Consider the following 17,261-nt stretch of genomic DNA (forward strand, 5'->3'; position numbering starts at 1 on the left):
TTAAAATCATCTGGAAGAGGTGCGGCGTCAACCCTGTGGCCAAACACAGTCTTCACTGGCTTTGAAGGAAAAGGCGCTTCTTCTCGATCAACCCTGTTGCAATCTTCCCTGGTTCCTCATCGCTGCGTTTCTGCTAGAAATAACCTCTTCTCATGCGCCCTTAGCTCTTTCTTCTTCTCGCAGAAACCGCTTTTTGTTCTTTCTCTCGCAATGGCTAACTTGAGAACCGATTCTCCTCTCTCCCGTCGAATCGTTCGCGCCTTCCTCGATTTCCTCGACTCCGGTAATCCCCCCTCTCTCTCTGTGTATTCTTCATATATATGTTGGTATGACATTGTTGATCACTGTATTTTGATTGTATCCTTTCTTGCAATGATGTTAGTCGGGCATTGGTTTAATTCGCCTGATATACTTTATTCTCTAATATTTAGTGGGCACTAGTTAATTGTCTTCTTTAACTTATTGTTCTCGAGGTTTTGTGATCATAATTATCAAGTATTTTCTTACTTCAAAGCTTAAATTCTTGAAATTTCCTGCTTAATTTTGACTAGGGTTTGAGGGTTTTATTTTTTTTTTTTAATATCTAATTGATGTGGTATAGTTCTTTACGTAGTGGTTTATTATTTATTATGCAAGCATTGATCTTTGTTTTCTTTCTTTCTTTTTTATTATATTTGATGTTTTTTTTTTCCTCCATGTGTTTTAGTTGAGCCTGCTCCAGGGGTTGATCTTGAAGGTCTAGAGGTTGTGAGGGAATGTTTGACGGAGGTTTTTAACATTGATTCATCTCCTACGGAGGATTGCATACAACCTGGTTTAGTGGTTGACTTATTTCGTTCACTTGCGGTAAATGAGCCTCGGAAAGTCAATTTGAGTCATGGAGACACTCCAGCAAATACTTTTAGCTCATCCCATGCCGAGAATGCTGTTGATGCTAGTCACTCAGAGACTTCTAGGACTCAGGTTTTTGCCTTTTGTATCGCATTATTTTCTTGCATTCTTTTATCTCCCTTCAGGATGCATGTTAACTTTACCAGTATCACATTGTTTGTCTTTTATATTTTCTAGAACATGTTATTTTCAGATCTTCATGAATACCATCATTGTGCTTCACAATTCATTCCCTTCTATCTCTAAGGAGAAGGCTGATTCTTTCATAATATAACTGGTGGTTATTGTGCCGAGTATGCATTTGTGGTTTCATGTTGCTGTAGGGGGTTAATTCTTTGGCATCAGTGAGGACCTATTTGGGATCTTGTATATCATTGTTGGGTTTAAAGAAATTTATGGGTATTGATGCTGCACCAGCTCCTTCTTTGGATTTCGGGTTCAGATCTACAAAACAAGAAGAGCACCGGGTGGCTTGGTTTTAAGTCAGTAAAGGTTCAAGGGTGTATTAAGTGGAAAGGGTTAATAATGAGATGATCTTACGTACCTGGAGGTTGCCTATATATATATAACTTGTTGGAAATACTATCCTAATAGGATTTGGAGCATGTTATAGAGTTTTGGTAGGACAAAAATTTCGCATTTCACTCTTATTTAGTATTCTATTCATGGCCCTCTTTTATTCGGGCTTTCTGGTTTCCGGGTCCATTCCTTAATGATATGGATATTTTATCAGGTATCATTGTTTAAAATGTATTTAAACAATACTTGCATGTATGAGGTTGAGGTTCTTCATTTATAAATTTATTTGAGAAATGAACTTAAATACAAGAAACAAAAATAAATATCATGAAACATTATATACTACAGTCGTCTGCAGATTATAGATTACAGTGGCTACAGCAGCAATCATACTAAGAATAAAAAATATGGTTAGGATATTTTGTTTTTGGTGATGGAGCATATGAGCATAAAAGAAATATAACCAGTAATCTCATCCAGTTATCTGTTAAGAACTTCCATTGAAAATTGGAAATCCAACACTTCCGTTGCTTGATGTGGTGTGCCATCTTTCCAAATAATTCACTGCTATTCCCCCTACTGATATTCATAACCTTCACCTATCTAAACAAAGTTAGTTCCCTTCCAAGTTGTTCTCCATGTTACCACTATAGTCTCAATTACTTCGTCATCTGCTCCTTGTAAACAAGTAATGTCTTGTTTTTTGCTGTTTGCATTCATAATAAGTTAATAACTGTCATGCTTATGGATCAAATTTTATCAAATACGCATGTATGTTGTGAACTTTTATTCGTGAGGAGCAATTATGGATTATCAAATGGTAAGATAATTAATAATAAAACCGAAATTAGACATTATGATGCTGATAAATAAATTGGCACTTCTGTTGGTGTCTTGTTGTTGGAAATATTTGTAGTTGCCTTTTTATTACTTATTAGGAATTTAGTTTCTATTGATTATTGAATTGTGTTGCTGCACTTTGTTTAAATTGATGGTTAAATTTAAACTGAAATTGCATGTGCACATAGATGCCTTACTTGGTTAAATTTATAATTATGAACTATTATTGTTGGTTTTTAGTTTTAACCATCTTATTTTATTCTAATCAGGGTGATGAATGGACACTACCATCTCATGCAATGGGTAGGCTTATATTCTTTCTTCTCTTGGCACTGCACATGATTATACATTGATTCTTGTTTATCACATGTGCTTTTTGTAAATTAAGATTTGGAAAAGGTATGGCCAATACTATGCTACTCTCATTAATTGCTTAAAGGCTTTTGTGTATGTGTCATTCCTTGAATGGGGTTGAATTTGAGTTCTATCTTCATGATTTGACTGTATAAACCTTTTTAAGTTTGTAATTCATATGTTAATTCATTCTCAATTTTATTGCCAGGTGTATCCAGAGATGAACTCTTTGGGAAATTCTTTGCTGCCCTTGAGAAAATAAACTTTTTCAAGACAACACATGATGGGAACGATGATCCTATCCAACTGGATAAAGCAACAAGTTTGTTTCATGATGCTCTAAATGTAATTTAGATTTCCATGTATACTAGGTGCATTAGAAAGAAAATAATCTATCTATATATATACATATATTCAAGAGAGTGGCTTCAGTATAACAGTAAAGTTACTCCATTTGCAACCTAAGGCACTGATTTGAGCCAGGAAAACAGCCTCTCTACAAAGTAGGGGTAAGGCTGCTTACATTAATCTTCCCAGAGCCTACAAGTATGGGATGCTTCAAGCACTAGATCACTTTTTTGTTAAGAAAATATCCATTATTATTGATGGGTTTTATACCATCATACCTGTCCCTTTGATTTAGCTCAAAGTTTGATATGTTATAAATGTGCCAACTTGTCCTTTTCTTATTCCACTGTAAAGCTTGATTGATGAAAAAAACATATGATATGCCGTATCAGGATATGGAAAAAGCTGGATGCCAATCATTTAACCAGAACAGCCTGGCAGAGACATTGAAGTCACAAGGTGCATATGAGTTTGTAAGCCTTTATGCAAGGAGATGGTTTTGATTTAGAACTTTTGTACGAAGTGTGTGTTATCAATATCTCTAAGCGATGTTTATGGCATCATACATTCTTTAAATGCTTCTACATTTCATTATTCATTGTACTGAGTGGCAACACCAAAGTGGAAGACCAGAGAGTTGTGTTGTCTTGCATCAATACAGTTGCAGTTTAATCGAACTGATTAAATTGTGCTATATCGTCTTCAATGTTTAGCTGATTGTATTGTGATATTGTCTTTGCTTTTAGGTAACAGGGCCATGCAGTCAAAGATGTACGCTGATGCAATTGAGTTGTATTCTTGTGCCATTTCGCTTAGTGAAAATAATGCTGTTTACTACTGTAACAGGTGCAATTAAACAGTTGTTAAAAATTTTGTATTCAAATATCTGCTGTTGCTTCTGTTTTAACAAATTTTGGTTTCATGTTCTTCATGTTGAAATCAGTTCATTGCTTAACACTTTAGTAATTTTCTTCTTTTTATCTGAATACTTATGAATGGTGAAATTTGAACCTCAGTGCTCATGTTAGAGAGTGACAAATACCACTGGACTAGTTAAGAATGTATAACATGTTAGATATTAGATGTTCTGCATTTTCTTTGAACATTTTCTTGCAAGAAGAATAATTACACAAAACGACCATGTGATTTAATGCATTTTCAAGTAGGGTCTTTACTTTAAGTTGTAACAAAAAGGGTCCTATAGTTTTATTCCGTTAGCAAAGTGAGGTTTTTCCTGTAATACCTTGTAAATTTTAATTTACTCTTAATATTTAGTGAAAACTATATTTTAATTCCTGTATTTTTAAATTTAGACCATTAAGTTTTGTTTGACAAACAAAATAATTTCTTAATTTGAACTTTATATTTTTAATTAAAAGTAATCCTTATATTTTATAGATCAGTATTTAATTATTGTAATTACTAAGAAGTCTTTGTATTTATAAGTTAATCTCCTTGTTTATTAAATTTTAATATCTTATATGTGAAAAATAATGAAATAAAAATTAAATAAAAAATCTAATATCTCCTTTTTGTCCTAGTTAAATAAAAAAATCATTGAGAAGGGAAAAGTTAAATGAGAACGAATTCTTTGGACTTGAATTTAGACACATATTATGCTAAGATTCTTGATTTAATTTTTATTTTATTAATTTATTTGACTATAAGATATTAAATTTAATAAATATGTGAAATTAATTAGTAAAAAAATATAAGTACTTATTTGTAAATAATTATAATATTTATGGACTAATATGTAAGAATATAGGAATGAATTATAACTAAAGGGACTATTTTATTATAAAATAAAACTTTATAACTAAATTTAATAAATATATGAACCAAATTATATGTTTTATAAAACTTTAAGGATTAAAATGTAATTTATCCTAATTAAAAAATTATTTTTAATTAATTTTTAAATGCCACATTAGCATTTATTAACGGACTTAAAAAAAGTCTCACTTTGCTAACGGAGTGAAATCACATGATTCTTCTTATTACAAATTAAATTATAGGGCTCACTTGAAAAAGACACCAAACAACAAGATAGTTTTTTGTAATTACTCCTTTTTTCATTTATCAGACAATGATTGAATTTTTTTTGTTTATTTCTTATTTCTAGATCTTCCTTAATGATAAGGTCTTATTCTTGCAGCTTCTGTTGAAGCTATTACTTTATACAGAAATTCTGAAAGATGAAAGCTGTTTCTATTGTGTGTGCGTTTGTGTTTGTACATATTCAAATTTCAAATTGATTAGTATGATGTTTGCATATCAGGGCAGCTGCATATACTCAGATCCAGAAAAACGATGAAGCAATCAGAGACTGTCTTAAATCCATTGAAATTGACCCAAATTACAGTAAGGCATACAGTCGTCTTGGACTAGCATATTATGCACAAGGGAACTACAGAGATGCTATTGAAAAAGGATTTAGGAAAGGTTGGTGACATTGATGCTTAAGAATCCTTGGTACTGCAAACTATTGATTTTTTACTTGACTTGAAACTTTGGATTTTAGTTAATTCAAGTTAAAGCTAAGATGGACAATGTACATACTGGGTGCACAGCTTATATGTGGACTTTAAAAGTTACTATTATGTATGATATCATAGAATATGGCGGAAAATTTATCAGACTAGTGATTCTATTTAGGAATGTTGTTGAAGTTCATTACCTTTAACTTTACCATGCAATACATTAAATAATCTGATATCCTATTTCACATATCCTTCTCTTCAGCATTACTGCTAGATCCTCATAATGAATCAGTCAAAGAAAATATTCAGGTTTAATTCCTTGCTCCAGGCTTCTTTATTTTCTCTTTCTATTCCTCCTATTCTTTAATTTTTAATGTCACTTATTGCCCTTGAAACATAGGTCGCTGAGCAAAAATTGAAAGAAGAGCAGAAACGGGCAGGACGGGATCAGGTATATATATATGCATGTAAATAGTCCATTTGAGAATTCGCTTGTTAGGTCAGTATAACTGTGAGAACAATTCTTTAGTAATTAATAGAGAAGTCAATACTAGCTACTAGCTCAAATCAATAGCTTACACTAACAAGTAAAATTTTTTTGTTATGGAAATCCCTCACTTGTCGGTGGAAAACTGTGGACAAGTTTAAAATTCAGCTTCAGTCGTCATAGTATTCTGAATCTTTTGCTTTGTCTGTAAACCTATCGTCAATCCACACTGTGCAGAATATGAATTCATCCAGCCGTGATAGTCAAGAATTTAATAGCCAGATACCCATGTTTACATCAATGCCATTCAACAGTAATGCCATTCCTGCTGATTTTGCGAACATGTTGCGAAACATGGCGACTCAAGTATACCCAGGGGAGCACCCTCAAGGCAGGCAAGGAGAAGATAGGAATGTTAGTGGATCTGGTGAACCAGAAATAAGAGTAGGTGGAAACATCAATATGAATCTTGGAGAAAACATTCCAGAAGAACTAAGAGGGGCATTGAGATCCATGATGGGAATGTTCTCAGGGGCAGCACCACCATCTCCAACCCAAGGAACTCCTCAAGATACAAATCCAACCGCCGGAAGATCACCCACAAACTAAGTTGTTGCTTCCCAGTGAAAGGTAAAATTCGTTAAACGTTGCAAGAAAGAGAATAATATTACATAGATAATAGTGGTTTCTTACGTGAGTTTTTGCTTTTTGGAAACCTAATAAAATTTGTGGGTTATTGTACACATTGTAGAGTGGTATATTTGAAGGAGGGTGGAAGCATTGCAGAAGGTTTTTCACCATTGAAATGGGATTGGTACAGTGGGGTCTACCGAACAATACAAACAAACAAACAATGTGAAAACTGAATGTTTACAAAGTTGTTCAATATTGCCTTTTATCATTTGTCACGTATATGCCTTTTTTCTTTAATACTTTGAATTGAAATTACGTGGTAAAGCATGGGTTAAATTTGTCACTAATGGTAAAAAATATTAAATTTTATTTTTCGATATCATCTGAAAATATTTTTAAATTATTATTAAAATATTAAATATATTCAACTTTTAGGTTTTGATGAGAAATGATTTTAAGGATAAATTTAAATAAAGAATAAAATTTAATATTTTTTATTTTTTAAAGTTGGCCATGAAATTTTAAATTTAAAAAAATATGCACTATTCCGAACTTTTTCCTTTAATGCTATTCTGGGCGAAGAAAAAAGCGCATGACAATAAGATCCTCAAAAGGGCTAATATGTGTTTTTGTAATATCACAATGATTGTCAAAAGCTATTTTTAATTAAATGTTTAAACTAATTAATTTTTAAAATAATTTATCAAGCAATGTTTCTACTTATTTTAAGATGAATTTACAGTTAAAAGTATATTGTAAATTAAACATCAAATATTAAATTAAACACCTACTCAATCTTGAAATTGCATTAGCACCTTTTAAGTTTTATTCTAGCATTTACAATTGAACAAATTAAATAACTTTATTTGCTTTTCTTTTTGTCCTATCAAACCTAACCATTATTTAATACATCATTTATGTCAAGCATAAATCTTTAAAAAGATAAATAATTATGAATCCAACAAGAAAAATAAAAATTCTGATTTTTTTTTTTATAATTGAGATATAATCATTAAAGAGACAAGTATAAATTTTTTGAGGCAACTTGACTTTTTATTCCTACAAAATAATTGTTTTTTAATAGAAACAAAATGAAGTCACCCACTCAACGTATGCATCATGAAAAAAGAAATTGTTTAAACAATGCAATTTTTAGAATAATCCTTTCCACACTTCTTTCACGCTTTATTTATTTATGTTTTTTGCTCAAACAATGCTATTTTTTACAAACAAATTTCATATGTGGTCCCACTCAAAACCAAATCCTCACAACAAAACAAAATTGACGGATACGATTGGAACAGCAAAGTTCAGCAACTGTTCAGTTGCCATCTGGACCGCCAACACCACATCATCACTCTCCGTCACTCGATTGGACGGCTGAGATCTAACCAAAACTCACGGTGAACTCTACGTGTATGGCCCACTAACAGCCAATTGTTTTGCGCGTGACGAGAACCCCAAAAAAAAAAAAAAAAAAAAAAAAAACAGAAACCACTGAAAAGGAGTTGAAGTTCCTGAAACTCCAACTTCTGTACTCTCGATCTCTCCGCCTGCCACTCCAACTTCACTCTTTAACCCTACCGCTTAATCCTCAAGAGAAATTTTCTCTTTATGTTTCGATCCTATTCAATGCCTTTTCCCTGATTCTTGATTTTCTTTCTAGCTTCAGGATCCTTGGCTGAGAAAAAAACTAAGGTAGATCTTTTTGTTTTTTTTTGGTGGTGATCTCGTGTTCTCATGTTGAACTAACTAGATCTTTGTTGTTTACGGATTTCATTGCTAGATTTTTCAGGGATTATCTAATTGTCGAAGCATGAGTGCTTATATAGTTGGCGTTATCGTTCCTCTTGCCGTCACTCTTTTCTTCCGGAATTCCAAGAGAAGTGCGAAGAAACGTGGCGTGCCGGTCGATGTGGGAGCTGAACCTGGGTATGCTATTCGGAACGCTAGGTTTCCAACTCAGTTAGAAACTGCTTGGGAGGGCGTCTTTACCCTTGCTGCGCTTTTTGAGTTTGCCTGTAAGAGCCACGGAGATAAATTCTTGCTAGGAACACGTAGGTTGATCGCGAGGGAGAACGAAGTGACCCCGGATGGGAGGACTTTTGAAAAGGTTCATTTGGGCGAGTACGAGTGGCTCACTTATGACAAGGTGTTTGAAAAAGTTTGTAACTTTGCTTCTGGGTTGGCTCATATTGGGCATGGAAGGGAAGAACGCGTTGCCATATTTGCTGATACCAGAGCAGAATGGTTTATTTCCCTGCAGGTGCTTATTTATAAACATTGTCCCTGTTTAGCCCCGTCTTCTGGAAAGTGTATTATGAGATTGTTCTAGTTATGCAGCTAGAGGGAGAAAAAAAAATTCTACTTTTTTAGATTTCAGTTAATGCTTTTTATTGGGCTAAATCTTCTCTACTCCTTTGTGTAATTACGTAAGATGGTTAATGGGTTTTCTTGTCTCAGGGTTGCTTTAGGCGCAATGTTACTGTGGTTACCATCTATGCATCTTTAGGAGAGGATGCTCTGTGTCACTCATTAAACGAGGTTCCCTCTCTCTCTCTCTGTTGTAATGGTTGTAGTAGAATGACGTCAGGTGAAATGGCCTTCTAGATGGTAGATGCCTTTTTTTGCTGCTTCTATCCATGTTATTATTATTATTATTATTATTATTATTTATTCAGTACTCGAGAGAACAAATGTAAATATACTGGCTTTATGCACAATGTTAACGTTTATTGCGTGCATCCTATAATAGTGTAATTTAAGTCCAACATGTGAAATTTATAATTTGGGAGGGTAGTGTGCTTCAAACACAGAACTTGCTGCTATGATGCTTCTGTCAATTGGAGCTTTACTGCCTTAGTTCTCTACGGTCAGTTATTTTTCTGAAGCAACATTTTTCAGTTCTTTCTCGTGATATGCTTTAGAGATTGGTGAAGATAAACTTTCAATTTTTACGTGGGAAACTTTCATGTCTAAGTTACATCTGTGATTTTGATATGCTGAGATACAAGTCTACTCTATTACTTTTGACATTTAAAATTCCTTCTTTGGTAATGGCTTCCTAGATAAGGAGAAATAGTAATCTGTATATCTGGTCCATGGTCTGTAAGTTTTTAACTAGTGACTATTTAAAAAAATTAGTTTGGTGATATCTAAAATTGCTGGTCAGTATTATGTTTTGTGAGTTTGATGATTCCCATAAACTGATGCATCCTGCTATTTGGGCATATTTGATGTAAATCTCAATGAATGGCTGCTATTACCATAATTACACTATATTTCCTTCTAATGTGATGTATTATTCATTGTTAATGATATATGTTTTACTTTTCAGACAGAGGTTACAACTGTCATATGCGGGAATAAAGAACTGAAAAAACTTGTGGACATAAGTGGACAACTTCACACAGTGAAACGGTTGATTTGCATGGATGATGAAATTCCTTCTAGTGCATCAGATGAGCAGAGTGGTCGCTGGACAATAACTTCACTTTCTAATGTGGAGAAACTTGGTCAAGAAAACCCTGTTGAACCTGATTTACCTCAATCGACTGATATTGCTGTAATAATGTACACAAGTGGAAGTACTGGGTTGCCTAAGGTTTGGAGCATCTGTTATATGTTATAGATCTACTTTATTATAAGCTTGTGCATGTTCACCTGATTAAAGCCATTGCTTCTCATTGGTTTGTTGTTGAAGGGGAGTAAGTTGGGCCATTATGTGATTTTTGAATGTACGGTTGTATGATGTTTCTATAGGTACCACATCCACGTGTTGTGATTTTGGGCTCTACAAACTTATCATTAGATGTTACCATCTTGTTTTCCCAATCCTCCTTCCTGCTCTTGGCTGTTAACTTTCTCGGAAAACTAATTGGTGCAAAAATCTAATGTGGGTGCAAAGAAAGTACTTTTATGTGCTGCATCTTCCCTTTTAATCATCTTCACGAATTGCCATTTAAAGTTATGTTCATTCTGGAGGGACAAACCTGAATTATAGTTTGTTGTTGCCATTTACACAAAGTGTTTCAAATTTCATGAGCTGCTGAAGTGCACATTCCAGTCATTTGCTTTCATCATCTATCAAAGTTAGGTAGTCTTCCTTATGTAGTGCCCTCCCCATCAGCATCTTAGCTGTGCATGTTGATTTTGTGTAAAGTATGTGGTGTGAGGATTGAAGATAAATATCTCTCTTTTTAAAAAAAAATTCAAGCTATATTGCAAAATAGTTTTATTTTTCCCTTGAACTTATCTGCTTAGAACCTGTCTACGGCTAATTTGGAATTTTAATTAGTTAGTCAAGCTGTATCAGAGTTTACATAATATTTATTTGCTTGCATTCACAACCTTGTACAGGGTGTAATGATGACACATGCAAATGTCCTAGCTGTAGTTTCTTCAGTGAGGACAATTGTTCCTGGTCTAGAGAGCAAGGACGTGTATCTGGCATACCTACCATTGGCTCATATCCTTGAATTAGCTGCTGAGGTATGGAGATATTATTATATAGTTTAATAACAACCGCTGCTTCACATCTACATTCTTTCCCCTTTGAACATTAGAGTGTAATAATCCACACAAGCATGAATAAATATATATAGTTCCCTTATGGCTTCTGCTTCTTTTGACAAATCTCACTACTAATAACGCAGAATATAGTAGCAGGTGTTGGAAGTGCTATAGGATATGGATCCCCTTTGACACTGACTGATACATCAAACAAGATCAAAAAAGGGACAAAGGGGGATGCGTCTGTCCTGAGGCCAACTGTGATGGCAGCTGTCCCAGCAATTCTTGATCGTGTTCGGGACGGAGTGCGCAAGAAGGTTAGGGAATTTTAGAATGCACTCTCTCTCCCTCATATGCGCACTTGTTTACACACACATGCACGCACACACGCATATACGGGTGTGTTCATGTGTGCAAACATATGCATGCAACCATGCAAGAAACGTGTTTTTTGAGTGACAACTTTTATATAGGAACGTGAACTATTTTTTTTCCTTTTAACACCTCAGGTGGATGCAACAGGTGGCCTAAGTAAGAAACTGTTTGACTTGGCATATGCCCGTCGATTGTCTGCACTGAATGGTAGTTGGTTTGGAGCTTGGGGCCTAGAAATGCTGTTTTGGAACTTCCTTGTGTTTAGAAAGGTTCGAGCAGTTTTGGGAGGTCGTATCCGTTTTTTGCTTTCGGGAGGTGCTCCTCTTTCCGGTGACACTCAAAGATTTATCAACATTTGCCTTGGGTTAGTATGGCCTGTACAAAATTTAGCTGAGGGAAAACTGCTGGAGCTTTCCATGTTATCATGCTGCATTCGTACTTTGATATTTTTATCCATGGCTATTATTCAGGTCAAACCAGGGGAAAATAAACTCGATTAAAATTATAAATTAAAGCTAATAGATGGTTTGCACCATAGATTTTTAAAATTATGATTCTGTAAACTCTTAACTTGCTCATGTCATGCCCTTCACTCACTGTGTATTTATGTGCTTGTGTATCTGCAAATGGAAAATAGCGTAGAGTTGTGAAATTTCATTCATTGTTTTTTTCCAACACCTTTTCCCTGATGGTGTGTCAATTTGGATCTTGAGCACCTAACTATTTTATTTAAAAATTTTCAGGATTTAAAAAAGGGTTGGCTTCTTGTAAAGAAGAGCATTTATCAAGTACCTCGGCTTTCAAACTAGTGTTATGTCTTTAAATCTGAAACATAAAGCTATAATTGATGCATGCAACGCACCATTAATTTCTTTGGCAATGTATTGGTTTTCAATGGAGGAGTTTCGACTCTTTCACATTAGAAGGATAGAAGAGATGAGCCAAAAGAATTGACAATTAAAGAGATTCTTCTTAAGTGGTCTTTTATGCTTTACATGGAGGACCTTTTCTAATGCATGCAAAGAAAAGAAAATATAAGTTGGCTTCTTATTGAGACAAAGCCAAAGCTACTGGAGGTTTTGGAGAAATTGATCCACAGTTTTAAATTAAAGAGACTCAAAAGATTTTTTGAAATTCCTTAATTACATCATTAAGATGCTAAATTTATGTTCCAATAAACAAGGAAAAAAGCCATGTATACATAAGTAGATAAAATTGTCCCCATTGGTACAATGAATGCAATAAAGGCGAAGAAACCCATGTTTATCTTCCACTTTTCTTTTGGTTTAGTGTTTTTCCTTTTCCCTGCCTCTGAGTAGTGGTGAATATCATACAGGGCTCCAATAGGCCAAGGCTATGGCCTTACTGAGACTTGTGCTGGTGGGACCTTTTCTGAGTTTGATGATACATCTGTTGGTCGAGTTGGTAACCCAGTCCCTTCTTCATTTATTAAGGTGAGAAACACATAAATTCAGTTAAGTCTGCAATTGGCATGACAATTATACCATTTCATATGCTTCTCATTAGGTGTATATATACACATAAAATAATCACAATAGGTATTCAAGAGGAGTTTATGTATTTTAATTCCCATAGGTATTCACAAGAGGTATTCAATACTCTTCGCCTTTTAGTCTGTCTTTTTAATTTGAAAAAGCAATGGGTGAGGAGTAACAGCAGCTGTCCAAATAGTTTTATGGATTCATGTGTCTTTTTTTCCCCATTTATTTCTTTGTTCTAAATTGTTCTTTTGAGTTCAAACTCTTTGGTCTCATCCATGTGATGCCAAGTTTTGAGCCATAGAGGATGGGATGAGGCTACTTAATTACTTGGAACTTTTATAGGTACGGTAAATACTTTATATGCATAGTCTATAGCGTTAGTAGATTTAGCCGAGTGATAGATGCATTATTAGAAAGTTCTGAAAGTATTACGCAGTGGTGTTTGAAGGAGGATTTTTCTGGTGATTGAAGAAGTTTCAGAATGATGTAAAACTTTGCTATTTGCATAATATTCAGTTTTGGTCTTATTATTCTGAAATTTGAATTTTTCTGAAATGCATATTGTTGCCTAAAGCATTCCTGTCAGTTAATAGCTGTGTATCTCCATCTTCAGTGCTTGAACTTGATGAAGAGAGGGCTCAGCTTCCATTGTAGGGGTTTTGGGTTTTTTTCCCCCTTTCCATTTGGGTATAGCTTTAATTGTGTTTGAGCTTTATGAATCCTCCTTATGACTTGATTTTGTGCATTGTAGATGATAATTCTGATTCTCACATTGCTAATACAATCTCAATTTTATTAGGGAAAAATTAATCATTTTGCAATTGTAATCCTTTCTCTCTATCTTCTATGGCTACCCTATTCTCCCTCTCTCTGAGTCATGTAACATTACTTGATTTAACTTGCAGATTATTAATACTATCAATATGAAGTCTTGTCATGTGATGCTTTCTGCGCAAGATTTTACCTTAGTGGATTATACTTTTGTTTTTGATAACCTTGTATCATAGTTATTGCAATCAGCTTGTAGGATTACATATTTTCAATATTATGTATGCTGATGTTTGTGTATTTATTCCCATGTGTTTTTATTTTTCACAGTTAATAGATTGGCCTGAAGGCGGATATTTAGTTAGTGATTTGCCAATGCCTCGTGGAGAAATAGTCATTGGTGGTCCTAATGTAACAGTTGGCTATTTCAAGAATGAAAAGAAGACAATGGAAGTGTACAAGGTAAAATTTTGAAGTTTCATGGAAGTGTATATTTTGTGTGCCACATGCCTAGGAAAATGTTGTCGTCTGTTGATTATGCCTTTTTCTTCGTGAAAAAAGGTTGATGAGAGAGGAATGAGGTGGTTCTACACGGGTGACATTGGGCGGTTTCATCCTGATGGTTGCCTTGAGATAATTGACCGTAAAAAGGACATTGTCAAACTTCAGCATGGTGAATATGTGTCATTAGGAAAGGTATGAATGTTTGAAGATCGACTGAAACTTTTACCTCGAATTTTCCTTTGGACTAAGGTTTTTCCTACAGGTTGAGGCTGTCCTTAACGTGAGCCCCTATGTTGACAACCTGATGCTGCATGCTGATCCATTTCACAGTTACTGTGTGGCCCTTGTGGTTCCTTCACAACATGCCTTGGAAGAGTGGGCTTCAAAACTGGGAATTGCCTTTTCAGATTTTGCAGACCTGTGTGAGAAACAAGAAACAGTAAAGGAAGTTCAAGCATCCTTCGTCAAGGTATGCTTTCCAATAATCGTTGAGTTCAGCCTTCAGATTTGATTAGGGTACCTGTCAATGCTTGCCGAAATTATTTCCTTCCACTTAACAGTATGAATTCCTAAAATCAAATATTGGAGAGCAACATGCAAGCCTGAGTGTATTAAATTCATCAAACTGGAAAACTGCATTTTTTTAACAGTTAAACTTGGACCAAAATATAGTAAAGATATGATTGGATTAACTTTTCGGATCTGCTAAGTAATTCAATTCTATCATTTGCAGGAAGCAAAGAAATCACGTTTGGAGAAGTTTGAGATCCCTGCAAAAATTAAATTGCTCTCTAATCCATGGACTCCTGAATCTGGCCTTGTCACTGCAGCTCTGAAGATCAAGAGAGAGGCCATTAGGAAGGCCTTCTCTGAAGAGCTATCCAAGTTATATGAATCATGAGCTACGAGAACCTTTCTTTCTTTTTGGATTGGGCAAACCTTCAAAGACAAGTGACTTGTCATTTTTCCTCCTGTTTTCTTTCTTTGTTTGATATCCCCACTTCGTTTGTGCCCTAAATTTTTGTTGCGTTAATCTTAGAGCTTTTCTTTCCCCTTCTCCTCAGGTTGTTTAGACAGCCTTTTTTTGACATGCTGGTGTACTGTTCTCTCAATTTTTAAATAAATTTCATCCACAAGAGCTATAACTTGTACGACTGCTGTATATATAATATATAAGGAAAAGTAAAAAAAAAAATATATATATATATATATATATTGTAGTTTTATCAAATTTTTATTTCAAGATTTATGATTTAATTTGTGTTAAAATAATATATCGTAGTATTATAGCTTTCGTAAAAAGTAATAAATTATAATATAATATTTAGTAAATTTTTATTTTAGAATTTATAATTTAATTTTTATTAAAATAATATCTCATTACTTTTTTAATATAAATTTATGTAATTTATTAATAGTATGATACTATGAAATATTATTTTATTTTAGTATGAATTGAATTAGATTTTAAAGTAAAAATAATTTTTTATATCTTTTTGGTATATATATATATATATAAAGAAAAAACAATACATTCTGCATACTGAAAACCTCTCTATGGGGCCAAATTTCATGGAGTTTACAAAATTCTTGTAGCCTGGTTTTCAAATTTCTCATTTGAGGAATTTGTCAAAATTCATAGGTTCTATATTCCTTGTAGGCGAGGAAGAAAGAAATAGGTGGTGGAATTTGGCATGATATTGTAGAGAAAGAGAGAACTCCGTTATTCTACTTAGGTTGCAATTTATGTAGGGAACCATAATTTAGTTGAAAGCTCAAAACAAGAACCGGGACTGTTTAATTTAATTTAGGTTGAAACTCCTACTCTCTAATTCACTTGTTTGTAGAGAATAATTGCGGCTCATTGTCCAAATTTATCCTCCAACTCTATATTGATGGTCAAATATATTAAATTTTCATTTTCATTTTAAATTGACCTCTAAATTATAATTAAAAAATTAAATAAAATTATCATTTATCATAATTTTAAAAAATCAATAGTGAATAAAAATGATGAGATGAAAAGGTATTATATAATTGAAGAGAAATTTTACAAACCCTATAGGTTTGTGTCACCATCATCAATTTCGTAGCTTGGGCTAACCATTATAAAGAGAGAGAGAGACAGAGAACTCTTTGGCGTTTGCCCCTTGTGGGTTTTCAAAGATGGTTGCACCTAACCCCATTAATGAACAAATTTTTAATTTGGATCCAACCATCCAAAATAGGAGTTAATCACCCTAAATCCCTAAAAATCATTTAATTTCATCAAGAAAAGTACTGGGTCCAAATGATTTATTATTATAGAAGAAAAGAATACTAGGAAAGAGAACGGAGATCTTAAAGTGTGGGAACTGTTGGTTGGGAGAGCCAAAAAAAAAAAAAAAAGAAAAGAAAAGAAAAGAAAAGCTGAGCTTGCAGCAAAGGGTATGGGGTGAAGAAGAAGAAGGAGACCCACAAATAATTCCCACAGCCAAAGGTTTGGTCCAATTGATGGGAACTTGACTTGAAGCCAACCAATACAGAAACACCCCTCCCTTCTCCCCATGTGACCATTAGTTTCCTTGTTTCCATCACTTTTTAAACACCTCCTTTCCAAAGCCTTTTCTTTTTTTTTTTTCCTTCTCCTTTGCTCTCTTTGTATATTCATACATTTCTATATATACCATGTCTCCATAAGAGTGCTCTTGTAGTGCCTTCCTTTCTGTGTAGCACACTGTTTTCTGCAAAAGTGAAGAGAAAACTAATTCAAGTGGCAAACACATTTGTCAATTGGAAATGAAAATTTTCATTTGTTAAATTGCAAGTGTTCATGTTATCATATATACCATTTTGCCTTTTAAGTTAGCAATAAAAAGAAAATTTAAGTTATCAATTAAAAATTTTATATTTACACTCAGAAATTAAAAATAAATGCAATACAATGTAAATATGGTAATTTGTAACTTGTAAGAAATCAGTTTCAATCAAAGTACCAATAAGGCAATAACTTTTTGTAGTTTCAAAATCAATTGGGAGCTGCAAATTTTGACTTCAGCCTTAAGA

General features: G+C 33.8%; 2 protein-coding genes across 3 annotated transcripts; both read left to right on the forward strand.

The window, feature by feature from the left end:
- LOC110606748 (small glutamine-rich tetratricopeptide repeat-containing protein) lies at positions 1–6,834 on the forward strand. The gene is made up of 11 exons (XM_021745724.2): positions 1–283; positions 707–963; positions 2,520–2,553; positions 2,813–2,949; positions 3,345–3,411; positions 3,699–3,798; positions 5,234–5,397; positions 5,698–5,744; positions 5,836–5,886; positions 6,160–6,552; positions 6,674–6,834. The coding sequence occupies exons 1-10, from the start codon at positions 211–213 to the stop codon at positions 6,529–6,531; spliced, it is 1,302 nt and encodes a 433-aa protein (XP_021601416.2). The 5' UTR covers positions 1–210; the 3' UTR covers positions 6,532–6,552; positions 6,674–6,834.
- A 1,215-nt stretch (positions 6,835–8,049) lies between these two features.
- Positions 8,050–15,367, forward strand: LOC110606154 (long chain acyl-CoA synthetase 9, chloroplastic). Of its 2 annotated transcripts, none has more exons than XM_043953653.1 (12): positions 8,050–8,253; positions 8,342–8,821; positions 9,019–9,099; positions 9,893–10,159; positions 10,915–11,046; positions 11,211–11,384; positions 11,577–11,806; positions 12,779–12,896; positions 14,043–14,174; positions 14,274–14,408; positions 14,479–14,685; positions 14,950–15,367. In XM_043953653.1, exons 2-12 carry the CDS (start codon positions 8,372–8,374, stop codon positions 15,115–15,117), a joined length of 2,094 nt encoding a protein of 697 aa, XP_043809588.1. In that variant the 5' UTR covers positions 8,050–8,253; positions 8,342–8,371; the 3' UTR covers positions 15,118–15,367. The 2 variants fall into 2 exon arrangements, with proteins under 2 accessions (XP_043809588.1, XP_043809589.1); XM_043953654.1 differs by having other exon boundaries at positions 8,051–8,253; positions 8,351–8,821.
- Positions 15,368–17,261: the final 1,894 nt, after the last annotated feature.

The sequence above is a fragment of the Manihot esculenta genome, chromosome 18 (genome assembly GCF_001659605.2).
Source record: "Manihot esculenta cultivar AM560-2 chromosome 18, M.esculenta_v8, whole genome shotgun sequence".
In the NCBI taxonomy this organism is placed as follows: domain Eukaryota; kingdom Viridiplantae; phylum Streptophyta; class Magnoliopsida; order Malpighiales; family Euphorbiaceae; genus Manihot; species Manihot esculenta.